Source organism: Neodiprion pinetum, chromosome 6 (assembly GCF_021155775.2).
Source record: "Neodiprion pinetum isolate iyNeoPine1 chromosome 6, iyNeoPine1.2, whole genome shotgun sequence".
NCBI lineage: Eukaryota > Metazoa > Arthropoda > Insecta > Hymenoptera > Diprionidae > Neodiprion > Neodiprion pinetum.
Window position 1 is genome coordinate 28,367,820 of NC_060237.1, and position 25,168 is coordinate 28,392,987.

The 25,168-nt window shown below is 44.5% G+C and overlaps 2 protein-coding genes across 2 annotated transcripts in view; both read right to left on the minus strand.

The window, feature by feature from the left end:
- Window positions 1-25,168, minus strand: part of LOC124222077 (nucleoside diphosphate kinase homolog 5) — a 193,799-nt gene that overhangs the window by 46,951 nt on the left and 121,680 nt on the right. The gene's annotated exons all lie outside the window — the stretch shown is intronic.
- LOC124222069 (microtubule-associated protein futsch) overlaps window positions 1-25,168 on the minus strand; it is a 67,377-nt gene that overhangs the window by 20,443 nt on the left and 21,766 nt on the right. The window contains exons 3-6 of the mRNA XM_046632654.2: window positions 5,139-5,237; window positions 820-992; window positions 570-727; window positions 77-488 (exon numbers count right to left, since the gene is read on the minus strand). Coding sequence (XP_046488610.1) covers window positions 77-488; window positions 570-727; window positions 820-992; window positions 5,139-5,237 — 842 coding nt within the window. The remainder of the gene's footprint in view (window positions 1-76; window positions 489-569; window positions 728-819; window positions 993-5,138; window positions 5,238-25,168) is intronic.

The window sequence follows — 25,168 nt, forward strand, 5'->3', positions numbered from 1 at the left end:
AATTTGATTCAAGTGTTTCATAAGTTTTTCCACAACAAGGGCTAAGTTTTTCCCCCATTGCTAAACAGGTACTCACCACCAAATTGCAAAAGAAATGTCCAATCTGGGGGTAGACGTGCATTTCCTGTTTCTTCCGCAAGACGCTCGACATACCGCCGATGTTACTGTTGTTAACTCTGGTTAGAAGTACCGCGTCGAGGCGATCCAAGTGCCGGGCGAAGTCCCAGAAGCAGGCCTTCCGGGCGAAGCCACCGTCGACTAGCATATTGAACCCGTTTATTCCAAAGAGGGCAGCGTCACCCTGCCCGCCGGGGAATACGTAGAGAGTTGGGTGGCTGAACCGGATGTTACCGACGACATCCGACGGCTCCATCAGCTGATCCAACGTCTGGGCAATTAGATACTGTCCAACGTAATTTGTGAAGCTTGATATTGCCGGAACCCCGGCGGTGAGAACGTCATCTGGATTTACTCGAACTCTGCATGACCTGCGGATCACGAGTAACGGTAAGTAATTTTCTCATCCGGGAAACTCGAAACTTCTTATTTTTTTTGCCGGGACCACCAACCTGGTGCAGGCTTCCTTCGACAGTCGTGAAGTCGTCCAGTCGCCGACACCCGCGCAATGTATGTCAACGGTGACGCTGTTCTCGTACGCGCGAAGAACCCGCTGTACCTCATGCTCGCCGAAGGCGTCCAAGAAGTCAGCCAGGCTGAAGGTTCCATCCTGAGTAAGGGGGATCGGTCGTTAAATAGTTGATGAGAAATCGGCGAATCGGTATCGCGAGTGTGCAACTATAAAATGTTCATATCACGTACCTGCAGTATCCAGGAACCGTTTCCGCTGAACGTATAGCCGGCGTGAATGATGTGTCTATGTTTGGTAAAGCTGGCGAGGAGGTTGCGGATACACTGAAGCAGTGTGTTCGTCTGCGGGTGTATCAGCACCTCCGTCACGAGGTTCTCCGTCGCGTACTGAATCAGTCGCTCACCTGAAACGGATCAAAGGTATTTTTCACCTCCGTGTAACAGGCCGATTGATAACACCGGCAGTTCAAGACTACACTCTGATATTTCAAAGACCCGGAAAGTAGTGAGGATTCGTGATGAAAAACTGAATTGAATGGGAGTCGACGTCAGAGGCGATGGAAGATTAAGTGGATTTCAAAGGGTAGCGACGTACCTATAGGTTCTTCGATCGAAAGGTCGGACGACTCGGCGGTAACCACGGATATCGTGTGTTACTATATAACTTGTACCTACTTCTGAAGAACCACGGTAAAATTCTTATTTCCTACTAAGTTTGCCTAACGTCCAGAACAAGGCTAAGAGTATTGATTGGAAATGATCGATAGTCGAATTGGGCTACGTTAGTACCAGCAATCATTACTTAGATATTGTTGGCTGGATATAAGCAAATACGTAGAATAATAGTAACAGTCAAACCTAAATAGGAGGAACGGAAATGTAAGCAAATGAGTCGTAAAATTTCACCCGATTGTACAGAATACGTGCATGATATCGTATACTTCAAATTGTAACCCACCCTCAAATATGTCGAATGTTGTACCTGTTTGCTGTGATTAATTTGTAGCTGCAGAAATAACCGGTATGCCGTTCCAAATCGATGTTATTGGTGACGAGTCGGTACGTTATCTAATAACTGCGATAAATTCTAATACTCGCTGTTCGGCGAGCGAGGATTCTCAACTGTGAGTCAATTTGACGGTCGGACAACTGTATAAGGAATTCCGTATTAAATGTATAATTAAACAAGTTATCCTCTTCATCCACAAGAATTGAATGATCAAGACCCAGAAACCAATTAATAGAATTCTATATTTATAAAATTAAAGGGGCAGAATATGAAATATTGAGAAGAAAAATGAAGAAGGAACGATGATGAGAATGAAACTTGCTGACGGAGAGGAACGTGGCACATCGGGTGGATGAAACACCTACACGGTCCAATAACCAAGGCAGTACTGAACAATAATTGGCTATTAACCGAGGCTGCAGACGTTAAAGTATTATTATTAAACCGGTGATTCCTGGAGCTCATCAAGATTGATCATCGAACCGAGGTGCGAGCTCGAATCTGCAGACCGATCTACAGCTTATACCTGCTGCAGTGTTCGATAGTCAAACGTTGCAGTGGACGATTAATTAATTCGCACGAACACAAGCAGCAAAACTTCTCGCGCGTAATTATCACCGGCTATTGTGACAACTCCTTGTCCCGATAGGCCACGGGTCGTATCGCGATAAAACAGGGGGAATCCCCGCCATCGCTATTTCGCTGAATACTGTAATATACAAGGGATGAATGAAGCTTGCAGTTTCGCCGGAACCTCATTGTGCCGCCACACTTCCGATCCAGACGAGACTCGGAACTTCCTCAAACAAGTTCCCAGCTGTTTCCTATTCCTCGATCCCATCTCCGTTATTCCCGCGGAAGCTTTTACGGCTTCTGTGTTAAAGGATAACTTCGAACAGTCTGCGGAGATCGCAGGCTCCGCCTCCTAAGTCTCTGTAATCTATCGCAATAAGTTGCGGCCGATTTTCTGCTTCGCGAAATTTATTCTCGCACACGTTTAAACGACGCTGTAAATCTGTCGTAAAATATCGGCTGGAGCAAGAGTATCGCGTCGTTAGCAACAGGCTTTAAAAGAACATTGTTTAATTATTCAGTATTCATGTCGGGTTTCCGCCGTCACTGTATTTCTGTATTCGTACATTCGCAGAAGTTATTATTTCACTGTCGAAACAAGGTTCGTAATTTTCCACAAAATCGCGGAATCGCGATGACGAGAAATTCTTCGAAAAAATATATCACATTGGCAAAATATTTCAGCGGTTTTAAACATAAAAAGAACGAAGTGTTATTAGGAATACCGAAGAATCGCCCGAGTTGTGAAAGAGATAAACGTTGTGGTTGCAGACGAACGGATGCCGGGAATGCGTGAAAACGATACAGGGGAATAAAAGTGGGCTTCTGCAATAACCCGACGGCATAGTGGGTGAAAAAATGTTTGCAACCTTGCGGGCGTATGGCGTCTGCAGCACGGGAGTTTATATTTTTCTGTTCTTCGAGGGATGGAGTGATTGTATTATGCGACATGCACATCGTACGTTTAACGTCGCCAGACGAGTGTCAATTGAGATGTGCAAATACGTGGCAATATTTGCTAATATGCGACAGGAATTCGTGTTTCTTTTTTCTAACGATCCTACACGATAATTTTCTTACCAATTGAATTTCAATGACTCGAATAATATTACGAACGACGATGGATCGATGGCGTTCAGAAAACGTGATCCGGTCAACATCGTACAACCGTAAAATTACGTTGGACGAAAGTTCAGTATTGAGAGAAAAGAGAATCGGGGTAAAGTACGTTCGGCTACCGCATAGATGGATTTTGTGAGTACGGAGGCTTTCGAGTTACCTGTAAATCTTTTTATCCCTTTGGTCCTTTGAAAGGTTGGGTATATGTTGTACGATGCATATTCCGGGGCGAGGCATGGCATGAGATTGAATTTAATATTGCATCAAGATTTCCCCAATGCTCAAGGCGTATAGATGTATGAGGTATGTACACAATTTCGAGGACGTGTAATATTATTGAGACGAATATACGAAAGGCCGCTGCGAAAGGGTTACACGTCATGTCGTATTGATCGACCACCGGTTCAATGGGATTTATGAATAATAATTACCATGGGATGACATTGAAATTAGTAAACTAAAATTTTTGGAAATATAAAAATGCAGTTCAATTTTATCCGCATAATTTTATGAAAGTATTGGGGGTTCAACGTATTTGACAAAATTTTGTTATTCGAAATTCGTCACCTAATTCGAACGAAAATTAGAAAGTTTGGCTGCTAGTTTCAGCCTCGTTACCGTGGGAATAAAAACGATTGTTAAAGTCGTTTCGACTTCTGCAGTCCGATCGAGATGAGGATTAACTTTAAAGATACTTCGAATAGATTGGCTATTGTTGAACGCCATTTAAGTATTCCACAATGTCCTTTTTGTTGTCCTACTTTCTCGTTCAATTCGTTTTTTTCTTTGTACTCCTTTTTTGTATTCTACGATTGCAAAACGTACGTCGCAAATTCAGCCAGTTGCCGTTTGCGAAACGTTGAACAGCGCGAATAGACGGATATACCTGGCTAATTATGACGCAACCCGCCGTTCTTTTCTTCCTCCGAATTGTTTCTTCTTCGTCCTTTTTCTCTTCACCTCTCTCGCTCTCTCTCTCTTTCTCTCTCTCTCTCTCTCTATTTCGCGCTAAGCCGGTGAATATGGAATGACTTCACTGTGTATTTTTAGTTCGCCTGGAAAGCGTCCGACTTGTAGATGTAATATTCGTAAATTCATGAAATAATTACGGAGATACCGTGGCGTATTTCGCTCTCCTCTTTTCGTTTGACGAGAAATTTCCCGTCCCGATATTTACGCACTCGAAAAGTTGTGTGAAACGTAATGAAGAAATTTCTGGGACCACGAGTCTTGTTGTTATTAAATAATGTTATTATTATACCTACGTTTGTGTTGCGTCAACGCCAATCGCTCGTTATAACGACATGTGTAAACCCAGGTTTAATTTCGTAGTTTGTAAGCACTTCGCGGCGATATATTGTGCATGTATAGTGTGTATGTGTATTGCATACAATACCCGGGTAGTATAAAAAGCTCAGGAAGTACACAGCAGACTGGCTTTTGGAAAAAAATTAATAGCAAAGTAAAGAAGGAGAAAACGAAGGAAGAAAAAAGAACCATAAAATTTTATACTGTAACGAGGTAAGTAATGAGATTCCGAGGTGATTTATAACCGTCGTACGAGAAAAACACAGAAAGTAAAGGCATAAATTTGCCTAATAAACAATTTTAAATTCTGGGTAAACAACGTACGTATACCCAATACTCAAAGGTACCACAATTTATAATATTAATGTTCAAATTCACCTGCGACATTACTTGGATTATTTAAACGAGGCTTTACGGGTGATTGATTGATTTATTAAAATGGAATAATAAATGCGCGGCGTTCGTTCGTTCATGAACAGTCGGGTACGCAGATTCGTCGACAAAATCCGCCCAATAAGTCGTTTCAATTCTTTTGTCTTACCATTTCGGGCTTCTTCTCCTTCCGGCGCTTGTGTAACCAAAGCCTGCAATTCTTTCTCCAAGTCCACATGACAACTATCTTTATCCCACGAAAGGAATCCTGAAACAGAGAGAAAAAAATCCATCCGTCAATATTCATGCCCATAAAATACCTTAAAAATGTCTACGCGTGTCGATGTCGTCGTATTATTTGAACGAAAACGATTTCACCGCGTGAATAACTTTCCTCATTTTCATTCGCGCAATAACACCGATTCCTTACAGATTCATATTCGATATACTATCTGCGAACGTCATTCCGCTGATGAATCAAAATTCCAGTTTGATCGGAGGCCCAAAATCATTCAAGCTGATCGCGGGAAAAATACGATAAGACGATATAGAAAAGTACCTGTATTATACTCAAGTTGTTCGCGGTTGATGTTTTTTTTCTTTTTTAGTCGTTTTTTTTTTATTATTCTTCTCTTCAAGTAAAGTGTCGAAAAAAGAGTAGGTAGGTATTCTTGGTGAAATTCGCGCGGAGCCTCACGGATGAAGCGAGGATCTCAAGCCAGCACACAATACGATAGATCTTGAGTGCTCTAAATTCAACTCGGCACTTGCGAGTACAACGCTGCTGGGTAGGCGAAGCGGAAGAATAGAAATTGGCAGGCTTATCGAACCCTTGGCAATTACCCGTTCCCGTGCGAACCTACATTTCTCTTCACTGTTTGCGGGCAGACGAACGAGTCCGATAGCAAGGCGCGGCTTCCTTCGATCATTTCTATTATACGCTAGATACGACGATTTTCTCCTTAGACCTACGGGTTCTATAGATCCTTAGGTGTGATAAGGAAGTGAAACTTTGTAGAGCAATAATATATGTACGAGTCGATTAGCCTTTGGGCGAAATAAAAAACGAAAAGCATTTAGTGTTGAATTTCGATTCATCGTGTGCAGGTACGCAAACATTTGATTAAAACCTGAATTAAGTGTTGGATAATTTTCGAAAAATCAGGGTAGGAATGTAAGGTATTTTTATACTTGTTAGCCACACGCAGGTTTTAGTTGTGAGTTACGGGGGCGTAAGAAGTTGAGAGTAAAAAGTTTGGGACGAGATTTTTACGGTAAACACGGGGATTGAGAAACGCGAAAAAAGAAAAAGAAAAAAGAAAAAGGAAAGAAAGTAAAAGGTGAAAAAAATTAGTGGAAAAGACGACGGCAAGGAAGAAAGTTTGAGGCTCAGCCAAGGGGAGGCCCCGATTCTGCGGCACTCGGTTCAGGGATCGATAGATTGCGGGCGTTGAGCCACGTGATCATCGCTGTATAAGCTCGCTGCCAAAAACTGGGAATGTCCGTTGGATTCTCTCCGCTTTCGCAAACCCCTTTCCTATAGCTTTTGCGCCTAACCGAGCCTCCGCGGGAACAAAACCCGATAGCAAATACTGATTTCCGGTTGCAGGAAGTGATCCTTGCTTGACGAAGGAGAATCGCGCGATAACGACTACAACCGAGTCGGCGTAACGCTTCGCCATCGCGGCTAATTTCACCAACAGATTGCAGTTCGAACCTCGTCCAGACCTTTTACCAATCAACTGTAATTACGACTATTACGGATGTGGAATGCTGCGCGCTGTGCAGCTCTCCATAATTTTATTCCATTATTTTTTATACGTAGGAATTTATCAGGATCAGAGAATAGAAGGATCGTAATATCGAATTTGAAAAAAAACTTGGAAATGCAGGAAGTCGAAGCATAGGAAGGTCAAAATGTGGATAAGGAAGGTATAAACGAAAACCAAAAATACAAAACGGTTATTTTGGCAAAATTTTACGTATAAAACGGATCGTCGCGTTTTTTAAAATCCTATATTGTGACCCTTCGATTCGTTCTACTCGTTTTACATTTCCACCATCACCCTTTATTATTCAACCGAAAGATTTGGTTCAGCCAGCTGTTTAAAATTGGAGAAAATGGGATTGGGCAAGTCGGGAGAACTTATAATTTTACCGAAACGACTGAAATTGCCGGGTAGATTAATTGTTCGCTGATTGCAAAAACGGGGTAAAGGAAAAAAGAAAGAAAAAAAAAAAACGGAGAAAAAAATCAACCCTTTCACGACGAACCAATTTACGAATGAACCTCGCAAACTTATAGTCACACCCAGTATAACGAATAACCCTGTGATCAAGCCGTATTCTGGAGAATAACTTATTTTTAGCGTCCAACGCGATCGTCCAGGGTCTACGAACCCAGCTGCATTTTACATTGCCGTCTCATTTTAACGAGTAAACTAATTGGAATATAAATAATGCGTTTCAGATGTATTCAACCGTGGTTATAATATAACACAAAACCGAGTCGAGCGAGGCCGCTAATTAGTGCAGAAGAATAAATTCGCATTAGGTAGGTGAAACACGGAGGTTCGGGGCGCGACGTACCCACGTTTTATCATTGTTAGTCCCCGCACAGCCGGCGGTGTTGGGAATAATTGATAACGCAATCAATTTAAGAGCGACGTGAAATTCGCCGAAGGAGCGGTGGAAAAAAGCAATACCTAAAAAAAAAAAAAAAAACTAGATGTATTACGTTTTCATCGAGTAAGTGTTAGTCTTCGTTTTTCCTCACCTCTTCTTACTTTTTCTTCTTCATCTTCTTATTATTTCCCAACTTTTTCCAAACGATAATTATATCAAAGGATCTTATATACGCTTTTTTTATCGACTCGCGTATATCACTGCATCGCCGTATATGTATCGTCCAACTTTCTTTCAATAGAATCGATCGAGAATACAATTTTCCGACGATTCGGCTAGCTTTCGAGTTAATCCAATCGACAGAGTGTACGCCGGTCGCAAAGCTCGGTGTATAGACCGAAAAAAAAAAAAAAAATATCCCATTTCCGTTTTGTTTAGACGTCGTGCGAAGCGAGAAAAGATCCTGCTAATCCCTCTCGGACCTTTTCGCACTTTTTCCCGTTACGGTTTTTCCTGATTCGAAGGACCGCACCCATCCAGTTTTTCTCACTTCTTTTTCCGCAGCGGTAGAAATATAATTTTTTTTCCTTTCTCTCTCTCTCTCTCTACCGACGAAATGACATCGTCCTCCCTCGCGTCTCGGTTAGCGTAGCGTGAAATTTTCCGCAGCACCGAGTCCCGTGGCTTGTCAGGGTGTGAGGTACATGATTAAGGTATTCCGACGAAAAGTTATACACCCAGTACAGGCAATGTGTACGGAGGTCAGGGGAGGAGCGAATCCCGTGGGACGAAACGGGCGCATGGCCCGAGGGTGACACACCCTAACCTTAACGCTTTAGAAGACAGTCTGCATATAAACACGCGTGTATATTAAACCTCCGAAAGTGTTAGTTACGATGACATTCTCAATGGGATGTAGGTTAGCGTTAGATTAACCTGTCAAAGGTCGTCTATTCAGCCTCCCGCGTTCTGTTTGACTCCTGTTTTAACGGCAACAAGCAATGCGGAACGTAGGTGAGCGTGATGGATTCCCGACGTCGCGATGCCAGAATATCAAAATTTCATCCTCCCTTGATTATTTTTATTTTACGAAGGTTGGAAGAATCGAGCGAATCAAAATTCAACTCGAATATAAATATGTATAAGCGTAAAATAACAATGTAGCTAATAATCGTGAAGACTCAATAATACCAGCCGGACCTTAGGCGCCGACTTGTGTACAAACGCGTCTGCAGGAACAGGCCGTATTGATTCCGCGGGTGGGTTAATGCTATTCCATTGTGTGCCTAACCGAGGACCAATCAGAAACGACCGGTGACCGAGGCGAGGATTCGAGCCTCCAAGCTACGGCCTATAGCCTGACTTGAGGGGGTGACTTCGGGGCGGCCGGCGATCACGGAGCTTTAAAAAAACCAGCTGTTAAAGCAGACCCTGCGGCACGTATTATACAGGTCGAACAGTGTTGACGTACGAAACAGCGACACGTGACGACGGCCCAGTTTGAAAGGGACTCAGCGAATTTTATTTTTCACAACACACGGAGTTCGCTTGTCTATCCAGCTGGCAATTGCCTCTGCTTTTAAAACTCCCAGGACCAATTGGCGTTGGTCGCCATAATAGAGCGGGACGTTTAACGCCAAGGAGGGAGTGGAGCACTGGGTCGGTGACTATGTGTCTGCCCTCCTGTGCTCGCTTCGGTCATGTAAGTAGCGCACCTTTGAGGTTTCCTCAAGCAGCCCGCAGCCCCGGAGAAACTGAGGATAAGATTCTAGCCCCCTTCCCCGTCTGTCACTCGGGGCTAAGGCTAAGGTCAAGTCCGAGATAATGCATCGCATGCTCCGCGGGTCCGAGGCGCGATTAATTACTGTATAGGAAAAAATTTATCGCGACCTTCCAAGACCGGGAATTATCGCACAACGAGTGGTGTGTCAGACAGTCGAGTACCTACTGCGGAAGTCATTAAAGCAGTCGAATTGGAGCCCGGTTAACCGGCTGTCAGGACTTTATAGGATGTCAAACAAATCGTTTTGCCGGATTAGAATTTGATTACACGTGATACTGCGGGTAAGTATCAGCGAACGTCGATCCAAAGAATCAACGGTGGCTTGAATTCGGGCGATTCGAGTTCGTGCATTAATGGACGGAACTCCAGGTTGCCGAAGAGAAGACCCATGTTCACCGGTATCTGGAGAAGTTCGTACCTGCATGGAAACTGCTGTGCGAGCGTAATCATCGGGGGTTAATCAATCCGTGAACTTTGCAAAGCCGCAATTCCATTAGCCGGTGTTTTAGACTGCTATTATACAGGGAGCACCGGTGAACGGTTGACCTGTCTAGTAAATTGTCAAAATTGTTTATCCCGACAATCGAGTACGCGGGTCTGTTGTGGGTTGGGTACACGTCGAGAACCCGAGGGACGAATATTTTCTGGGTCACGAACGTTGAACGAAAGCCGGCCGCTCCGCGGTCCGATTTTAGACTCATGGTAAGTTAACAGTTCGAACGATTCCAACAATTCGAAACCATTGCCACCGCAGGATCGGGTCTTAGAAAGATATCGAATGATCAGGGGACTTGGGGAAGTTTGCGTCAAGTGCGGTTGAAGAAAATCGAGTCGGAAGGATTTTTCAAATTGCTTCCTCAAAAGTTTTCAAAAGCCAAGAATCGAGTATTCCATGTACGGGTATGCGTTCTGCATTATGAAAGGGGTTAAACGTCGGGTGAACGGAGCAGCCTCTCCGTTTCCCGTTCCTAAAACTGGCAGTAAATTAATCCGTCACGCGTTGCTTCCTCGTCCTCGTAAGTTCACTATCCGAAATTCATAAGGCGCTGGTGCGGCTGCGCGAACGTGTCACGCCTCCAATGAGGTACAAGGCACAGACACCTTGTCCGACAAAAGACGTCCCACGGAATTGTGCAGACTTCTCAACGAGACTCGCAGTTATCGCTTCCAAGGTATTCGGATTAGTACAAGAGCATGCGCGCACCAAGGTTATACAATAGCTTCACTGACTGACGGTATTGTCCCATTATTATAAGGATAAAAATAACCTGTCGGGTGCAACGATGTGGATACGAACTGTCACTGTCAGTTGAGCCGAGACAAAAGCTCGAGCTGAATGCCAAGTGAACGTTGTGACGTGCGTCTTTCCCTTATTCGAACTTTCGCATCGACGAATCAACGGCGATACGCGAGGCGGATGGATGTCACTGAAACATCGTTCTTATCATTCGCTGCGAAGGTCGCGGATTTCACCCCCTTTGTGCCGCTCGTGTCCATTGAACGCGGGGTTAATCAGCATTCGGTGATCGGTCGAGACGAGCGATTTCACCGATTGTGGCGTAGGTCTGTGTTCCATCGAAGAAATTCAATCTGCGAGAATCGTTAAGTTGATGGACGAGCCTTGGAGACCCGTCGAACCTTGGCTCAACTTATCTCTCTACCCTTCCAGTCACGACGGGTAAAAAGTTCTCGAGTTAATGTCTCACAGGTTCGCAACGAATCGTCGAAACACTTTGAAAAAAATGGCCGCGATGCGAGTGGCGAAAATTTCGTGGCCTGTGCAAATCCAGATCTTTACACCGTGGGAGAGTCCTACAGAATGATGAATAATAAAATTTCCATTTCGAGAAAATGGAGTTACGAACATCGCGTGGCTGTCCCGTCTCGGTTCCATCATAACCGCAGACAATGAGATAGGAGGAATGTTAATGCGCGGATGTTTCGGTAAGATATAACGGCGGTCTATACTTCATGCCGTTTTATCGAACGCCCGGATGAGTGCTTCTCCTGCAGGATCTCGACTACTGCGAACATCTATAACTTCTCGAGTCTCGGATTTCTTTGTACAGTGGAGCTCTTTCCCGGCGTGAAATAGCGGGCCTCCCTTCCATTCTCGCGACTCGTGTCTTTGGTGATCGAATGCCGACCCTCGAACCACCATCCACTCGAAAAGCGTCACCGTGAATAGCTCCGACGGGACGCTTCAGCCTCCCGTTGTTCGTCGTCAAGTGTTGATCCTTCCGGAATCCGTAACCATGCCACGGGATCGGAGTTATTCTAAGGGTGTAGGATCCTCCCGACGTTTAGAAGGAAAAACCCGGGTCAATCCGGAATTGGCACTTTTGTGGGATTCGCAACTCTGCTGTTTCTACCTCTTTCCCTTCTCCTCATGATCGTTCCCTTCTCATTCTCGTCCCGATATCAAGCTCGAAGTGGAAAGTTTCCCCCTGGCTTGAAATGCGACATTCTTCCTTGAGGATACAGGGTTGCGTACTATCCCTTTAAATTTGAATAACATTGTACGAATTCTTCGTCGCTATTCAGACTATCGCAAACAATTGTAGATACGCCTTTTTTTTACAACCGTAGACACGGAGTTGATTCACTGGCTGGGGCATCACGTGGTTTCTAATCAAGTCCAAGGTTTAAAAATCTTCCAAATTCGCAGTGCAGTGACACGGGTATCGTAATGCAAAGTGACGGCAAGTCGGGTGAGATAAAAGTTTGCGAAGCCATTCAGAGTGACGGTTGAGTTACCCGACGTGTTTCTCAAGTTGGGAAAGTTTCCCGGAGAATCTTGAAGCGACAGAGTCAGAGTTTTACTCTTGATTTTTCGCTCGGCTCGAGAATTAGATAAGACAGTGACAGTCTGGAATTCGGTATTAACTTTGTTGCCGACGTATAGGAGAATAGCAGCCGCACCCCAAGCATCATGTGATACACGTGTAGATGGCCTCGCCCTTGAAGAATGACAAGCACTTTTGAAACTTCATTTACTGCACCGTCTCGCAATCAGCGCAAAGTATATCAAATGTTTATTCATAATGTTCAATTTCAATCTCGAGGACGCATTCGAGGGTCCTCCAATTGTCTCGAACTCTTCCCACCCGAGTTACAGAACACAAATTCCCCTCCGATTCCAAACACCAAGCGGCAATTATTCATACGCAAACTAACCGCCCGGTCCCTTCGCAGCTCGAATTCTCGGTGGTATAATCTGTAGGTACTACAGAAGTTAGTGTACCTACACAGATCCGCGGTAAACTTGGAAGAGCGAATAGAAGCGATGTAAGACTCGTCGGAACATTCTCAGAAGTCCTCGATCAGCCTCCGCAGCCTCGAATTCATCATGGCGGCCGAAACTCGGCGGAAGGCCCGTCAACTTCGTCGCGTCTCAAACGTGGCGGTGACGAAGGTTGTCAGCTGCGGTGTGAGTTATGCAGAAACGGAGAAATTCTCGGGGATTTTGACTCCGCGTTATTTCGTGGATATAAAAATGGAAATTTTAGGTAACAGGGAAAGCAGGACAGGGAGGGTGGAAGGAAGCCGGGCAGGATTCGTCGGACGAAGCTGCGTCTCGCCTATTTGTCTCGGCGGATTGCCAAAGTATACCTATGTATTATACCCTACAGGCTGCACGAATGCCGGGTCTTATCGAGCGATCATCGAGCACCCTGCAGTCCGTTGGAACGAGTTCGCGATGCAGTCGCGATTTTTTCGCATAAACCGCGTCGCGTCGCGGGGATAAGTTCGGTTGAAACGTCGTTAACCCGCTTTCCAAATCTCTTGACAAGGTATGGAAAGTACGTACGTATTTTTCTACAGTCAGGTCAAGTAAGAGTCTGATTGCGAAGAAGTATTAAAAGAGGCTGGAAATGCCTGCAACTTAGAATTTGTAAAAAAAAAAAAAACATATCGTAACCTTTCTGACATTGTTGATAATAACAAGGTGTTTATAGACTTAGAATTGGTGTTTAAATATTTTTACCTCGATCACGAAAATCTTGTTCAATTACATGTCGTTTGACGATTAGCTTCAGTATTACTTTTGAAACCTCAACGTCTCTTTTCTTTACACGCACCATCTGCGCGTGTAAGTTGGATGTTTTTTTTTTTTATTCTCTAAATGAAAATCCTTAGTTCCTAGTTTCCGAGAAATTTTTGCTCTCTGGCAGGAGACCGACAACGATTTTCAGACTGTCCCTCCCCCCTGCCCCGCGATCGGAATTCTAATCGGAAAGAGAACGAGTCCAAAAGAAGCGTTGATTCTTGCAATTCAGGCGTCGCGCGTCGCGGCGGCGCCGCCAAGGCCTCGGGGCAAAGTAATTAGTGTAAATGAATTAGCCCTGCAGCATCGGACCGGGCCTAGGGGTGTTCAGGGCGGAGGTCGTGACGTCACCGGGACCGCGGCAGTCACGTGGTATCCACCGCTCGCTTCTGGATCGATCGACGCAACACCCTGTCGCCACCACAGTCTAAGTATGTGTTTGTAGTATAAACCGTGCATCTCGGACGAGCTCTAAGGACGCCGGCATATCGTCGACACCTTGTTCCTTCGAATCATCGCCGAGTGGTTTTTTACACCCCTGTTGATTGTTACGAGAAAAGAGAGTTAAAAAAAAAAAAAAAAAAAATTAAAGAAAAATAAAAATACGTTCCCAGAGAAATCGATGAAAAAGAAAAAGGAATGTCGACGAAACTATGAATGATTTTATATCGCGTATAAAATAAGCTGCAGGATGACCTGCGGCTTGTTGGATTTTTTAATTTTGACGGCGTAGGTTTTGTAGATATTATTTATTATTGTTGAAACGAATTTGTAACCACACCTCTTGTTTATACCGTTACCAATGCGTGTCCCTTATCGCATGTTCAATCATTTGTCTACGCATATAAGGTTGCTCAGCCAAAAGTCATTACTGTAAAAACTGTCGGTTTCGAGATTTATTGTTAAACAGGAGAACACTTGTTCCAATTATATCAATTTTTCACCCAATTTGTATTTGTTGATTTCCAGGCTTAACGTTTCCTCCTTACTAACGTTGAATCATTTTATTTCGTTTTCCCGCAATCTCGGAATACTGCCCTTGGCAACACTGGTGCCAGAAGTGGAATTGCATCGGGATCGATCCGGATATTAGATATTTCTTCGTGCGTGATCGTGCGAGCAGGGGATTAAAGCTTCGTCACGTATCCCGGCAGTGCGTTATACGTAAACCCTGAATATTGTGTTACAGGTACACAGAGTTATTGCTTCCACGCAAATACTCTTTATATCCTAGTTCACGTCGGATAAAGTATCAAAGTCGCGAAAGGTAGATTGCGATGCACCCGCGTTACAGTGCGTTACAACGCCGATAAACGATCGACGGATTGCTCTGATCAAGTTTTGGGGTAAACAAGAATAAATGGGAGCATTTTATTGCTCCTATATATAAGCGGCTGTTTCACCGCACACCGCGGTATTCTAAATAACTTTTATAGATCAGATATATAATATATATAGTATGTATACATGCATGTGTACAGGGGAGATTGATAACTATATAGATATATTGTATGTACATATATACGTATACATTGCGCGAGACGCACCCTGTGCGGGCGGAATGGCTTATTCGCATCCTCCCAAGAAGGGACGGGGCATTATTTCTTTCCTCCGGCCATTTCTCCTCGGTCTTGAACCTCCTTTCTCGAAACGACCCTCGACTCGAGAACGGCGCTCTTCTCGCTCGTCGTTGCGCACGCGATCGCGTATGAACGCGCGAATGTTGGGGCACGAGTCTTGTTCCAGACAGCGGAACGACCCACGGGGGTAAGACAATCGACAAATCTTCCCCGGTCCATCGAGGATTACGTAAAATCACCTTGGCGCGGTCTCAGTACTCAGCATCCGGTCGCTGCTGCGCCGAATATTGTCCCGTGACGTATACGTTGATAAGAAATTTCTGATACGTGGTCACAGTGAATGGACTCCGCCTCCAACTTTAATTGGTAAATTTGCAGATTATTTTCACTTTTTTTCTACAAACTTTTTTGGTAATACGAAATGCGCACCGTGTTTTCTCGCGGGTGTAAAACTAACTTCTTGCGTTCTGCGGCAGCCTCCTTAATAACAACGTGAATTAACACGAGTGAAAGCCACCCCCGCAAATGCGCGCGCGAACTCTTGACATCCGGAGCTTGCGAGGTGGATAACAGCTTAAAGTCGAGAGACAAGCGCGACCAGATAAGCGGGGCTATTTACGTCTTTTTGCGCACTTTACCAAGGCCGGGCTGCTCGCCTCAAAGTTTGTTAATTAGCCGGTCCCCAGCTTAATCATCGCGCTTTAAAGGAATTTCGTAAGCCACGCGGTACGGCGTCGGGATCTGAAATTTATTAGCGATAAACGAGGTTAAGGCTCGTTTAGCGTTACATAAAATCGAATAAAAAGTACCCGATAATCTCGTAAAAAAAAAAGGACCCGCGTCCTGTAACCGCAACCCCCGTTCGCGATGAATAAAACACCATTGATGTACCGTTTCAAATCACGGGCATAAATTGAATTGGTTTCGGATAGCCAGCTATACGCGTATGCGCTACGGATCGCAGGAATCAAGTCGCGCTACTCAAAATCACAATTACACCTCGACGAGTGATTCAGACTCATTTATAATCGGCCGGCGGTTGTTCAATCGCTGCAAGAAATAAACGAGACACCGAGAAAACGTTACGTGTTGTCGATCTGAAATTAAATTTGAATAATTTTAAAAATACTCGGTCAATGATCAATGACGAAAACAATTCGAAATGCAGCTTGGGAGCAAGTTTTGGCGTAAATTCGGGGATCTTTTTATTCTAACTTAAGGACACGTCATGCGGTAATATTAGTGGACATTTAGGAATCGCGTGGATTCGGTCGAACTCGGTCAGGCTCGACTGACGTCTAGGTCAAATTGATCAGAAGCCCTGAGCGTGATACTCGAGAAGCCGTGTCGCGGAAGTTCTCCTCCTAATGCTCACCACCCCTACTTTGTTGGCGATAGACGTTCGTTCTTTCGCTTGAACGATTAGATTTTTCCAAGCAACCCCGCTGTCGCAGTCGATTCTCAATCCCCGGGCCAATGCTTGAGAGAATGATCTCAAAGGCACGCCTCGAGGTATTTCATCATCAAGTGTCATTTACCGAATCGCTTGAAAATCCCGAAGAGTCGTTCCAAGTCGGTTTAATTGCCGTTTAAAGTCTCCGCGATGCCGCCTAAAGTCGTTACACAAGCAATCACGAGGAACTCGACAAAGTCGGTAGAAATCGTTGAACTTGACTCTCAAAACACGGCGAGTTGTCCGACATGAAATGCACGATGAAACTGAAGCTATATTTAAACTCTCGCAAACTGGTTTCAAGTTGTTTCAAGTTATATGTCAGGACAAAAAACTTTCGAGTATCTAATTTGAATTTTAAGAAAACTCGCGTCGAGTAACTTACGGAGTAATGTAGCTTTGAAAACCAACTTGGATCGAGCTTCGCAAGTTCATCTCGAAGCGAGGCTAGGTAAGGTGGTCAAAAATTTGGCGTCGTCGCTTCAGCCGAAATAAATGCGTGTAAATTATGCAGATATTCAATCTGCGGAGTGGCCCGAGTCTCTGGAGGATTCGTTTCTCGAGGTGTTTCGAAATTGTCTTATAAAGAAAATCGTGTTAGCGTAGAAGTTATCTCCTCCCCGTTCGCAGATCTCCGGAGTTCGCGTGAGGAGGACTCGTCAAGTACCAATACATGCGTATATATCTATACCTATATCCGGGAAATTTCAATTTCAAATACCGTGGAGAAGCAACGATTTTGCGACACACTCCGCGGGCCCATTTGTCTGAAGGGTAAAATGAAGCTGTTGACTGTTGAAATCGTTCGAGGCTAGGGAGTCACGACTCTAGAATCAATGAATTGAAACTATACGAGAGAGCGAGAGAGATTGCCGGTCGCCGGGATTAAATCATTTCCCACAATTTCGCGGGATAAATTATCGCGATTATTCGTCGAAGCGATATTCGTCGTTTAGGTTTATGCGTAACGTGACGTCACGAATGCGGCGCGGCTAAACGAGCTTAGGGCGGGTCTCAAAGCGGTTTATAAATAAATTGTCTGAATATACGACGTGTACTTGTTCCCGGCGGGCTACGTGAACCGTGAATCATGAACGAGAAGAGGGATCAGCAGACATTCGACCATAGAGGGAACCTCTTTTTTCTCCTCTACTCCCCCTCTATCCCCTTTCCTTTTTCACCGGCGTTGCTTACGCCCCTGCATTACGGTTCTGGAATTACACGCGAGGGATTTAGAGCCTCGACTTAGCTCCATCCCAAATGGAAAATGTCAATTCCCTCCCGATCCGGTTACCTCATACGTCGGTTTGAAATTTTTCATATCCCCCCCCACGTTACTTCCTGTAATACACGACACAGCGTATGGCCAAGCACTTTTAAAACTCTAAGTGATCTCAGTTTTTATAATACATCCATGAAATTCTTACCCTCTCGTTTCGTCAGGGATAAACTCGTTTAGACGTCAATTTTTAAAAAGAACCCCCCCGTCACTGTTCCCCCATTTTCTCTGAAACATGTCATCAACAATTTTACCCTTCAACACCGCGTATAACGGTATATATAATTGCGAACGTAACAAACTGCGATTATATAAATTCTCAATGTCCAATTAAACCCGCGAATATTTGGTGCATATTTCAGTCTTCTCTCTCTTCCTTCTTTTTATTTTTTTTTCAAACTACGGGAGGATTGTTTAACCCAATTAGTCACCGTAATTAGTAGAATTCACCGGGGGCAGAAAATTCCCGTACACCGTGGCTATAACCGCGTTGTTACATTCGCTAAACACGCTGAAGGGGCGGCGTCGGATGAAGATAAAGTTTCTGCGGGTAAATCGGTGCGAAACTTTCGCTTTTCATTAAACCGTCGTCACGCGATTTCGCGTCATTTGATACTCTTCGCGTACCCAGCATCCCCCGCGCCTTTGACCCTTTGCTCCGAACGTCACCCTAAAATTTTCCCCACGTGATTATACATGTGCAAATACGCACCCTGGACCCTCTCACTCGCGATTAAACAGAAACGGAGAAACTCCGTCTATTTTTTCTTGCCCGTTCACGTTTCCTTCCACATTCTTTCAAACATTTTCCATCACTTTGCCACAATTTTGTTAGTTTTTTTTTTTTTTCTTTTATTTTCTTCGCTTCTCTTTTCGACTCGGAATGTTTCGTTGTACTCTTGAAACACTGCAGCCCGATGACACGACGTGTCGCTGCAGAGAGCTCAGGATAGGCTCGAGCTGTAGGTACGTGTAGAATAATAATAAGAAGAAGCCGGGCGTACGACTCGCGACACTTTATACTTCGCGGCTCTCCGCGCATATTACCGAGACAAGAGATTTAAATTTATTACACTTGACCCTGCAGTTGGTTCTAACGAACGGGGTCAGTCGCAGGAATCACTTAAGAATTTTCTACAAGTCTGGAGGTCGATCAAAGGAAATCGAACGCTCGAGACTGAAGCTTAAAAGTTTCTCTCCGAAGAACCTTGAAGACAGATACAAGTACGTGTAACCTGATACTCGAAATCACAGTTCGGAATGTATTCGAACAACTTTTAAACCGTTTCGCGTCTTTCTTCCGCTATTTGTCGTTTCCTTGCGGTAACGCAGCGAAGAATTGACGTGACTTTTGGGCGCGGATAAAAGTATTTACCGTTGTTATTCGAGGTACGGGAAAATGGTGAGAGCCGAGTAAAGTGCACTGCGGTGTTTACATAGGTGCAAAAGGTTTGTTCTGCTCCAGACACATGAGGGAATCAGCGATTAGTGAGTGGAAAGCACGGAGTAACCGTTCAGTGCGGTATAAATCGGTGTTTGTATTTCTCTCCAGATATCACCGAGTCCGTTCAACCACGTGGTTAGAAAAAATAAACCAGACCAGTGTGGGTGTTTCTCCATCCTGCGAACTGTTCGACTCTGCTTTTTAGACTGGAAATACTGTCCCGGTCGACAAGTTTATTCCGTCGTGTAACCGAAGACTGTACCGGAAATCGAAGATGCTGTGTTCCACGTTTTTGAAATCGAACTTCCAAGAGTGAAAACATCCCTCGTTCTCTACTTTTCAGCGATGCCGTTGGTTTGAAATTCAAGTCTTACTCCTATTAGAAATTAGAATATAAAAATCTCTTTTTCGTAATTTCGTTTGAAACCTTGTAACGATTCAGCAATTCACTGAGCACATCATACGATCCTTCAGTTTTCTTCTCATTCGTTCGCTTTTGGATCAGTAACTCGTCGATAAGACGAGTAACGTTGTAATTTTACAGTAAAGAAAAGACGACGTTCATTTATTTGTTTATTGTTATTCATCGATAACGATTGCGTGACGGAAGGGAGTTTACTCGATTCTTTAAGGTTGACTCAGACTCTGCACCGTTTCCCTCAAGCCCCGAGGACATAATTAATGCAACACTTAATATCAGACAGCTGTGAAACGGATATGAACACTGCTGCAACACGAAAGTGTTGTTCATTGATGCGGGTCGGTGGAGGCCAACCAACACGTGGCAGCCGTTGACACACATTAATGAACTGTGCAGCGCAATTGCGATATGCGGCGCGTAGTGAATTCGCCGCAAAAACCGATGAAAAACTGGCTTTCATCGTTCGTACAAAGTCAAAGTCGTGTTTGTCAAAGATTACGGTTTCTGCGCGATGCAGGCGTCACGATATTAACAAATAGTGCAGCGAAATTGGCCTGCACGGTTCGGAAATTTTTTTCAAACATCTTACAGATTTTTTTTTTTACGATCGTTGCGATAATTTGATGTTCGTGAAACAGTAAAGTAAAGTGAAAAATGTACGATACCTAGACTATTAACGAACAGACTATTGTTGCAATCACCAGGTAAGCAGTTTCCTTGTATCAATAACGTATAATCATTATACCGTAACAGTACTCAGTTAACTAAAATTTCTTGTTACCACACGTAAGTTTGATAGAAAAGAAAAAAAACATAAAATAAAGCTCATCGTACAATATACGTCTAATTGTCAGCACGTAGCGATAATATGAATTTAAGAATCTATCGATGTTTTAAATTCTCTCCGAAATACTAAGGGCAGTAAGGTTTGTATAAAGTACGAGAGGGGTTTCACCTGTCCATAAATATACATTAAGCACCGCGCAGGAATATCGAGGTGTATAAGAACAAACAGCGACGCTGAGGGGATAGTAAATTAATGGAGGTCGAGCCTGTGCGGCAGGCGTATGTCATTCCCCCGAGTCCCTTTACCAATGAATCACGCGATCGCGTCATCACAGGGGTTGTTAGGACGCCGATAACATTTCAGGATTCGCGTCTCTGGAAAATATAAGCACAGTGCAGCCCTGCAGGCAAAGGTTTCTCCCCCGGGAGCACGAGCCGTCTGTCCGCTGAATCATCGACCGTCTTCGACGCTGCCGGAAGTTTGCAGCCCGTAATTTCCACAGCCCTTGTATATATTTATTCAAGGAAAAAAATCCCACCGTTCCCCCGACTCCCTTCACCGCCGAAACAAGTACGCGGTTTCGGGGTATCTGGTAATCTACTCTCACCGCCCCGGGACAGTAGACGAGATATTAATTTCAGCCCCTTCTTGATTTCGGGAGTTAATTTCTTACCCTCGGCGCTCCTGAATCTAGCGTTGAGGAACAGCGTGGCAAAAATATTTTACATGCTAAAATCGGCAACAATTGTTAGCGAATATTCATTATCGATGTGTAAATTTTAGTCCGATTGCTGGTACATAAGCTGTTACACGTCGTACATAGTTGATGTAAAAACTGAAATTCAGCTTTAACACCGAGGTTTCTGTTCCTCTTCGGTGTTTTATTTTTTGTTTTTTCTTTTCTTTTCCTTTTGTATCTTTGCTCTGAACTCATCTTTTCGGTTTACAAGGGTTGATTTTTGCGTTTCTACCTCTCGACTCTCTTCCTGATGCCCCCCAACAATTCGACCATACGACGAGGTTCGCCTCGAACATTGAAAAGCAAACCGTCCTCCACGTCAAGAGCCTCCGCTAAAGCCGTCAGGGTCTTCCAACCCCTTCGTGAAGTCCGGGAAAAATATGCGTAGGCATCGCCGTGCGGTCAAGTGCGACAGGAGACAAGTGGGACCGTCGTGTCGGGTCGCGACAGACTCGCTCGTTAGTCCGCGTAATGCGAAGGTAAGAAATAATTGGGAGGGGGTGAAGAAGGACATCGCCTCTTCAATTTGTCTTTCGTAGCATGGGTGATCTGTGTAATTATACGGTTGTACGGACACGAGCCAAATAAATTGACAACAAAACTCCACCCTGATGTAAAAAAGTTTATCATGTCAAAATGATTACTTCGGAAACTCGTAGGTAGGTAATAACTGCGGCGAAAAAAATCTGAAACGAGTGTTTTCGTCCTAGTGCAAGTGTAACGACGATGCGTCTCGAGGGGCGCGTAATAAATGCAAGCAGTCACTCATCGAGTCCCCGTCTGCACGGTTTTCTCGACACGAAGCGCGGCCAAACCAAGCTGGGAATTTTGGTAGGGATAAAAATGCACCCCCTGTACTCTACGGGAATAACAAGAATAATTGCGGAGGTAGTTTTCAAGGGGGACGTCAACGGGATGAAGAGGTAAGAATTCTGCTTCGCCGGAGTCCCGCGTGGCTAAGTTTAGCCGGAAAGTATAAGGTATGGCTTTCACGTAGACGCAGAAAGAGAGAGAGAGAGAGAGAAAGATGAAAAGATAGAACAAGAGAGAGATAGAGAGAGATAGAGAGAGAGAGAGAGAGAGAGATAGAGAGAGAGAGAGAGAGAGAGAGAGAGAGAGAGAGAGAGAGAGAGAGAGAGAGAGAGCTCACGCGTCAATCCCCTAGCGGGAGTTGGCGTTTCTTGCTCTCCGTTTTTTTAACGGCGGATGCTCAGCGGCGAGATGCCTGCCATGCCGAGGCTGCATAGGCCACACCTATGTTTAGACTTTAGACACCGTCTCGTACACGTGTGCAGAGGTCCGTCATCCCCGAGTTATAGCTGCGGGACACGTGACCGAGACACATGCGAGTCCGTCCGCTTTTAACGCGCTTTAGCGTGTGCAGAAAAAGCTCCCTTCCTCATCCATCCCTCGGACTGCGATGCAGCGTGTAAACGCCGAGCAGCCATCCTTTGAGGGTTCGCTTTGTTTCGCATTTGGGTCAAAAGGTTTGCTTGAAAAATGCTGACGCCTTGCCTGGACGGCTGTCCAAGTCGCGATATGGGGAGAGGGAGGGAGGGAGGAACCCGGACTTCTGTTTCACGTTTTTCTCATTCTTATTGGTTCGTCTTCAGCTTCTTCTTCTTCTTCTTCTTCTTTGCCTCTTCGGTCTCAGCTCGGTTATCTAAACGGACCGATTTTTCACCGAGCTTTCTACCGACCCCCTGCAACAAAAGCTCGAGCTTCCGTGCCCAATAACCACTGATCGACTTCTGGGTTAAGCAGGTGCAGCGGGAATAGGATTTAAATATAATTCTTTGGCAACTTGAAGTCTAGCTGAATTCCGAAGGCCCGTTGAGCCGCAAGCTCGTCTCTCGTTACACCCTCACGTTGGGGTTGAACGTCAGAAATCGTAACCTAAATTCAAACATGAACGGTGACGATGTTCAAGCTCCTTGAGAAATCCGTATTCTCCGAAACTCGATTATTACATTACAAGGTTTGAGCTTGTATTACAGTTTCGTCTTGACAAGATATCCTAATACAAAAGATCATTTTCCTTGCGACTCGTATAATACAACTGATACATGTACGACAAAAATCACCTCGCAAATACAGGATGAGAAGAAGTTTTTGCGTTCGAATTTACCGAGCTGATGAGAAATTACACCGGAAGTATCGAAAAGGAGGTAAAAACTTTTGCGTCACGATGCCTAGTTTTCCTCGAACACAAATGGACGCGGTCATGCTAATGGATTCGAGGAATCAATATGGCGATTGCCGTGGCAACGCCTTTTGCCTGCACGTGACGTAATTGGAGAATGGACAATATAGTTTCGATTGCCGACGAAAAAAAAACGGGCGTAGCTGTGAATTTTCTTGATTGTGAATCGCTCTTCGTGTCGTAGTTTCGACTCGTGCAATGGCAAAAAAACAAACAGCATTTAAAAAAACGGATTGTTGCCGGGCAATTTATTTCCTGCTCTACAGCCGGATTTTCGCGACACCGAAAGAAGTTTCTTGGGGTTTGGTGGCACAGTTTCATCCAGAAATCGCGGGATATTGGAACGGAAGTGGGAATGCAGGGTAAACTTTGCATATAACACTCGCAAATCCGGACGAAATGAAAACGTTTTCAAAGGATCGTATAGACCAGCTACGCCCCGTTTTGCTGGGCATGGAAATGGCCGAGTGCTGAAACAATGGATTGTGAGAAAATGTGTAACACGCCTCGGTGAACGTGATTATTTTCAAAAACCCATTGCAGCCAAGAGTTATGATATACCGTGTCCATGGTATTGAAAATGAACGGATTAAGGGATCTCCGGTTAGTTAAATCCGAATATAAAGTGTTCGGAATAATTTAACTTTTATATGAGGGTGAAAATGCACACGTATAATGAAGTTACGATCAAAAGTCATAATCAAGTTGATGCAATGTACATAAAACAAAACCGATAAAATACAATCCGAGACACCAGATCTTGACAATTTTTAACGTTCTGATTACAAAACCTGTTCTAAAGTTCAAGGATTTTATTTCATTCGATGTTCACCATCATCCTGAAGCAAATACGTGCATAAAAAAAATTCCTGGTGGTTACATTACTCTTGTAAAAATGTGTATGTACATGTATAAATTCCATGTATAACTTCACCCCTCAAAAACCCGTCGAGAGTTTATCCTTTGCTTAAACTTCATCCCCCTAAAGCAAAAACGTATAAGCTACTCTAACTTCGTTGGTACATAGGCGTGCGGAGACGGCAACAGGCGTCGTAGTTTGATTATTATCATCTCCTTTGATTAAAATCAAGTTGCTTTCAGTTAAACCCACGATCTGGATGAAGTGATTTCGTTTTTCTTAGCTCCCCTGACGAATGAACGTTGCAACAATACGTACACGTAGCCCTAACAGAATTTAGACAGAAGTTGCCGGGCAGCTCTTTCGTATGCGACTCGTTCACCGATGATGACGCTACCGCCGTTCTTACTGCGTTTCGAGACTTATTAGGTCTTCCGGACGTGACGCGATTCTCGTTCTCACTCGCAGTGTTTTAACACGACGTTACCAAAATACGCGCTTTACGATGAAATACAGCTGGTTTTCACCGCTGTCAACAGGAGTTACCCGAAGTCGAGGAATTACATGGTGCAAGAGGATTATCCGAAGGGATTGCGATTTCTGCGGTGAAATTTGCGCAACATCCGGATGTTTAATGCACGGTATTTCATCTTCCAAGCCCGAAGGATGGAAAAATCCGGTATTCCAAAGCCTCCGTGTTTCTCTGACACACAAACACCCTCGGGTAGAATTTCCAGACCGTCTGTCTCTCTCTCTCCCTCTCTCGAGGATTTGCGGTGACCTGACCCTCTTCATCGCCGGGTCTTAAGGACATCAAGTCTTGGTCTCGTCTTCGCTTTATCGTCCGGTTACCGTTAGCGCCTTCTCGCCTTGACGATACGTCTGAAATACGGCTTTGACGGATTACACAGTCCGTCAAGTTTCCAAATGATCGATTCTCGCCCGGTTTCTGGATCTCGATTTTCCCTCCGCGCAATT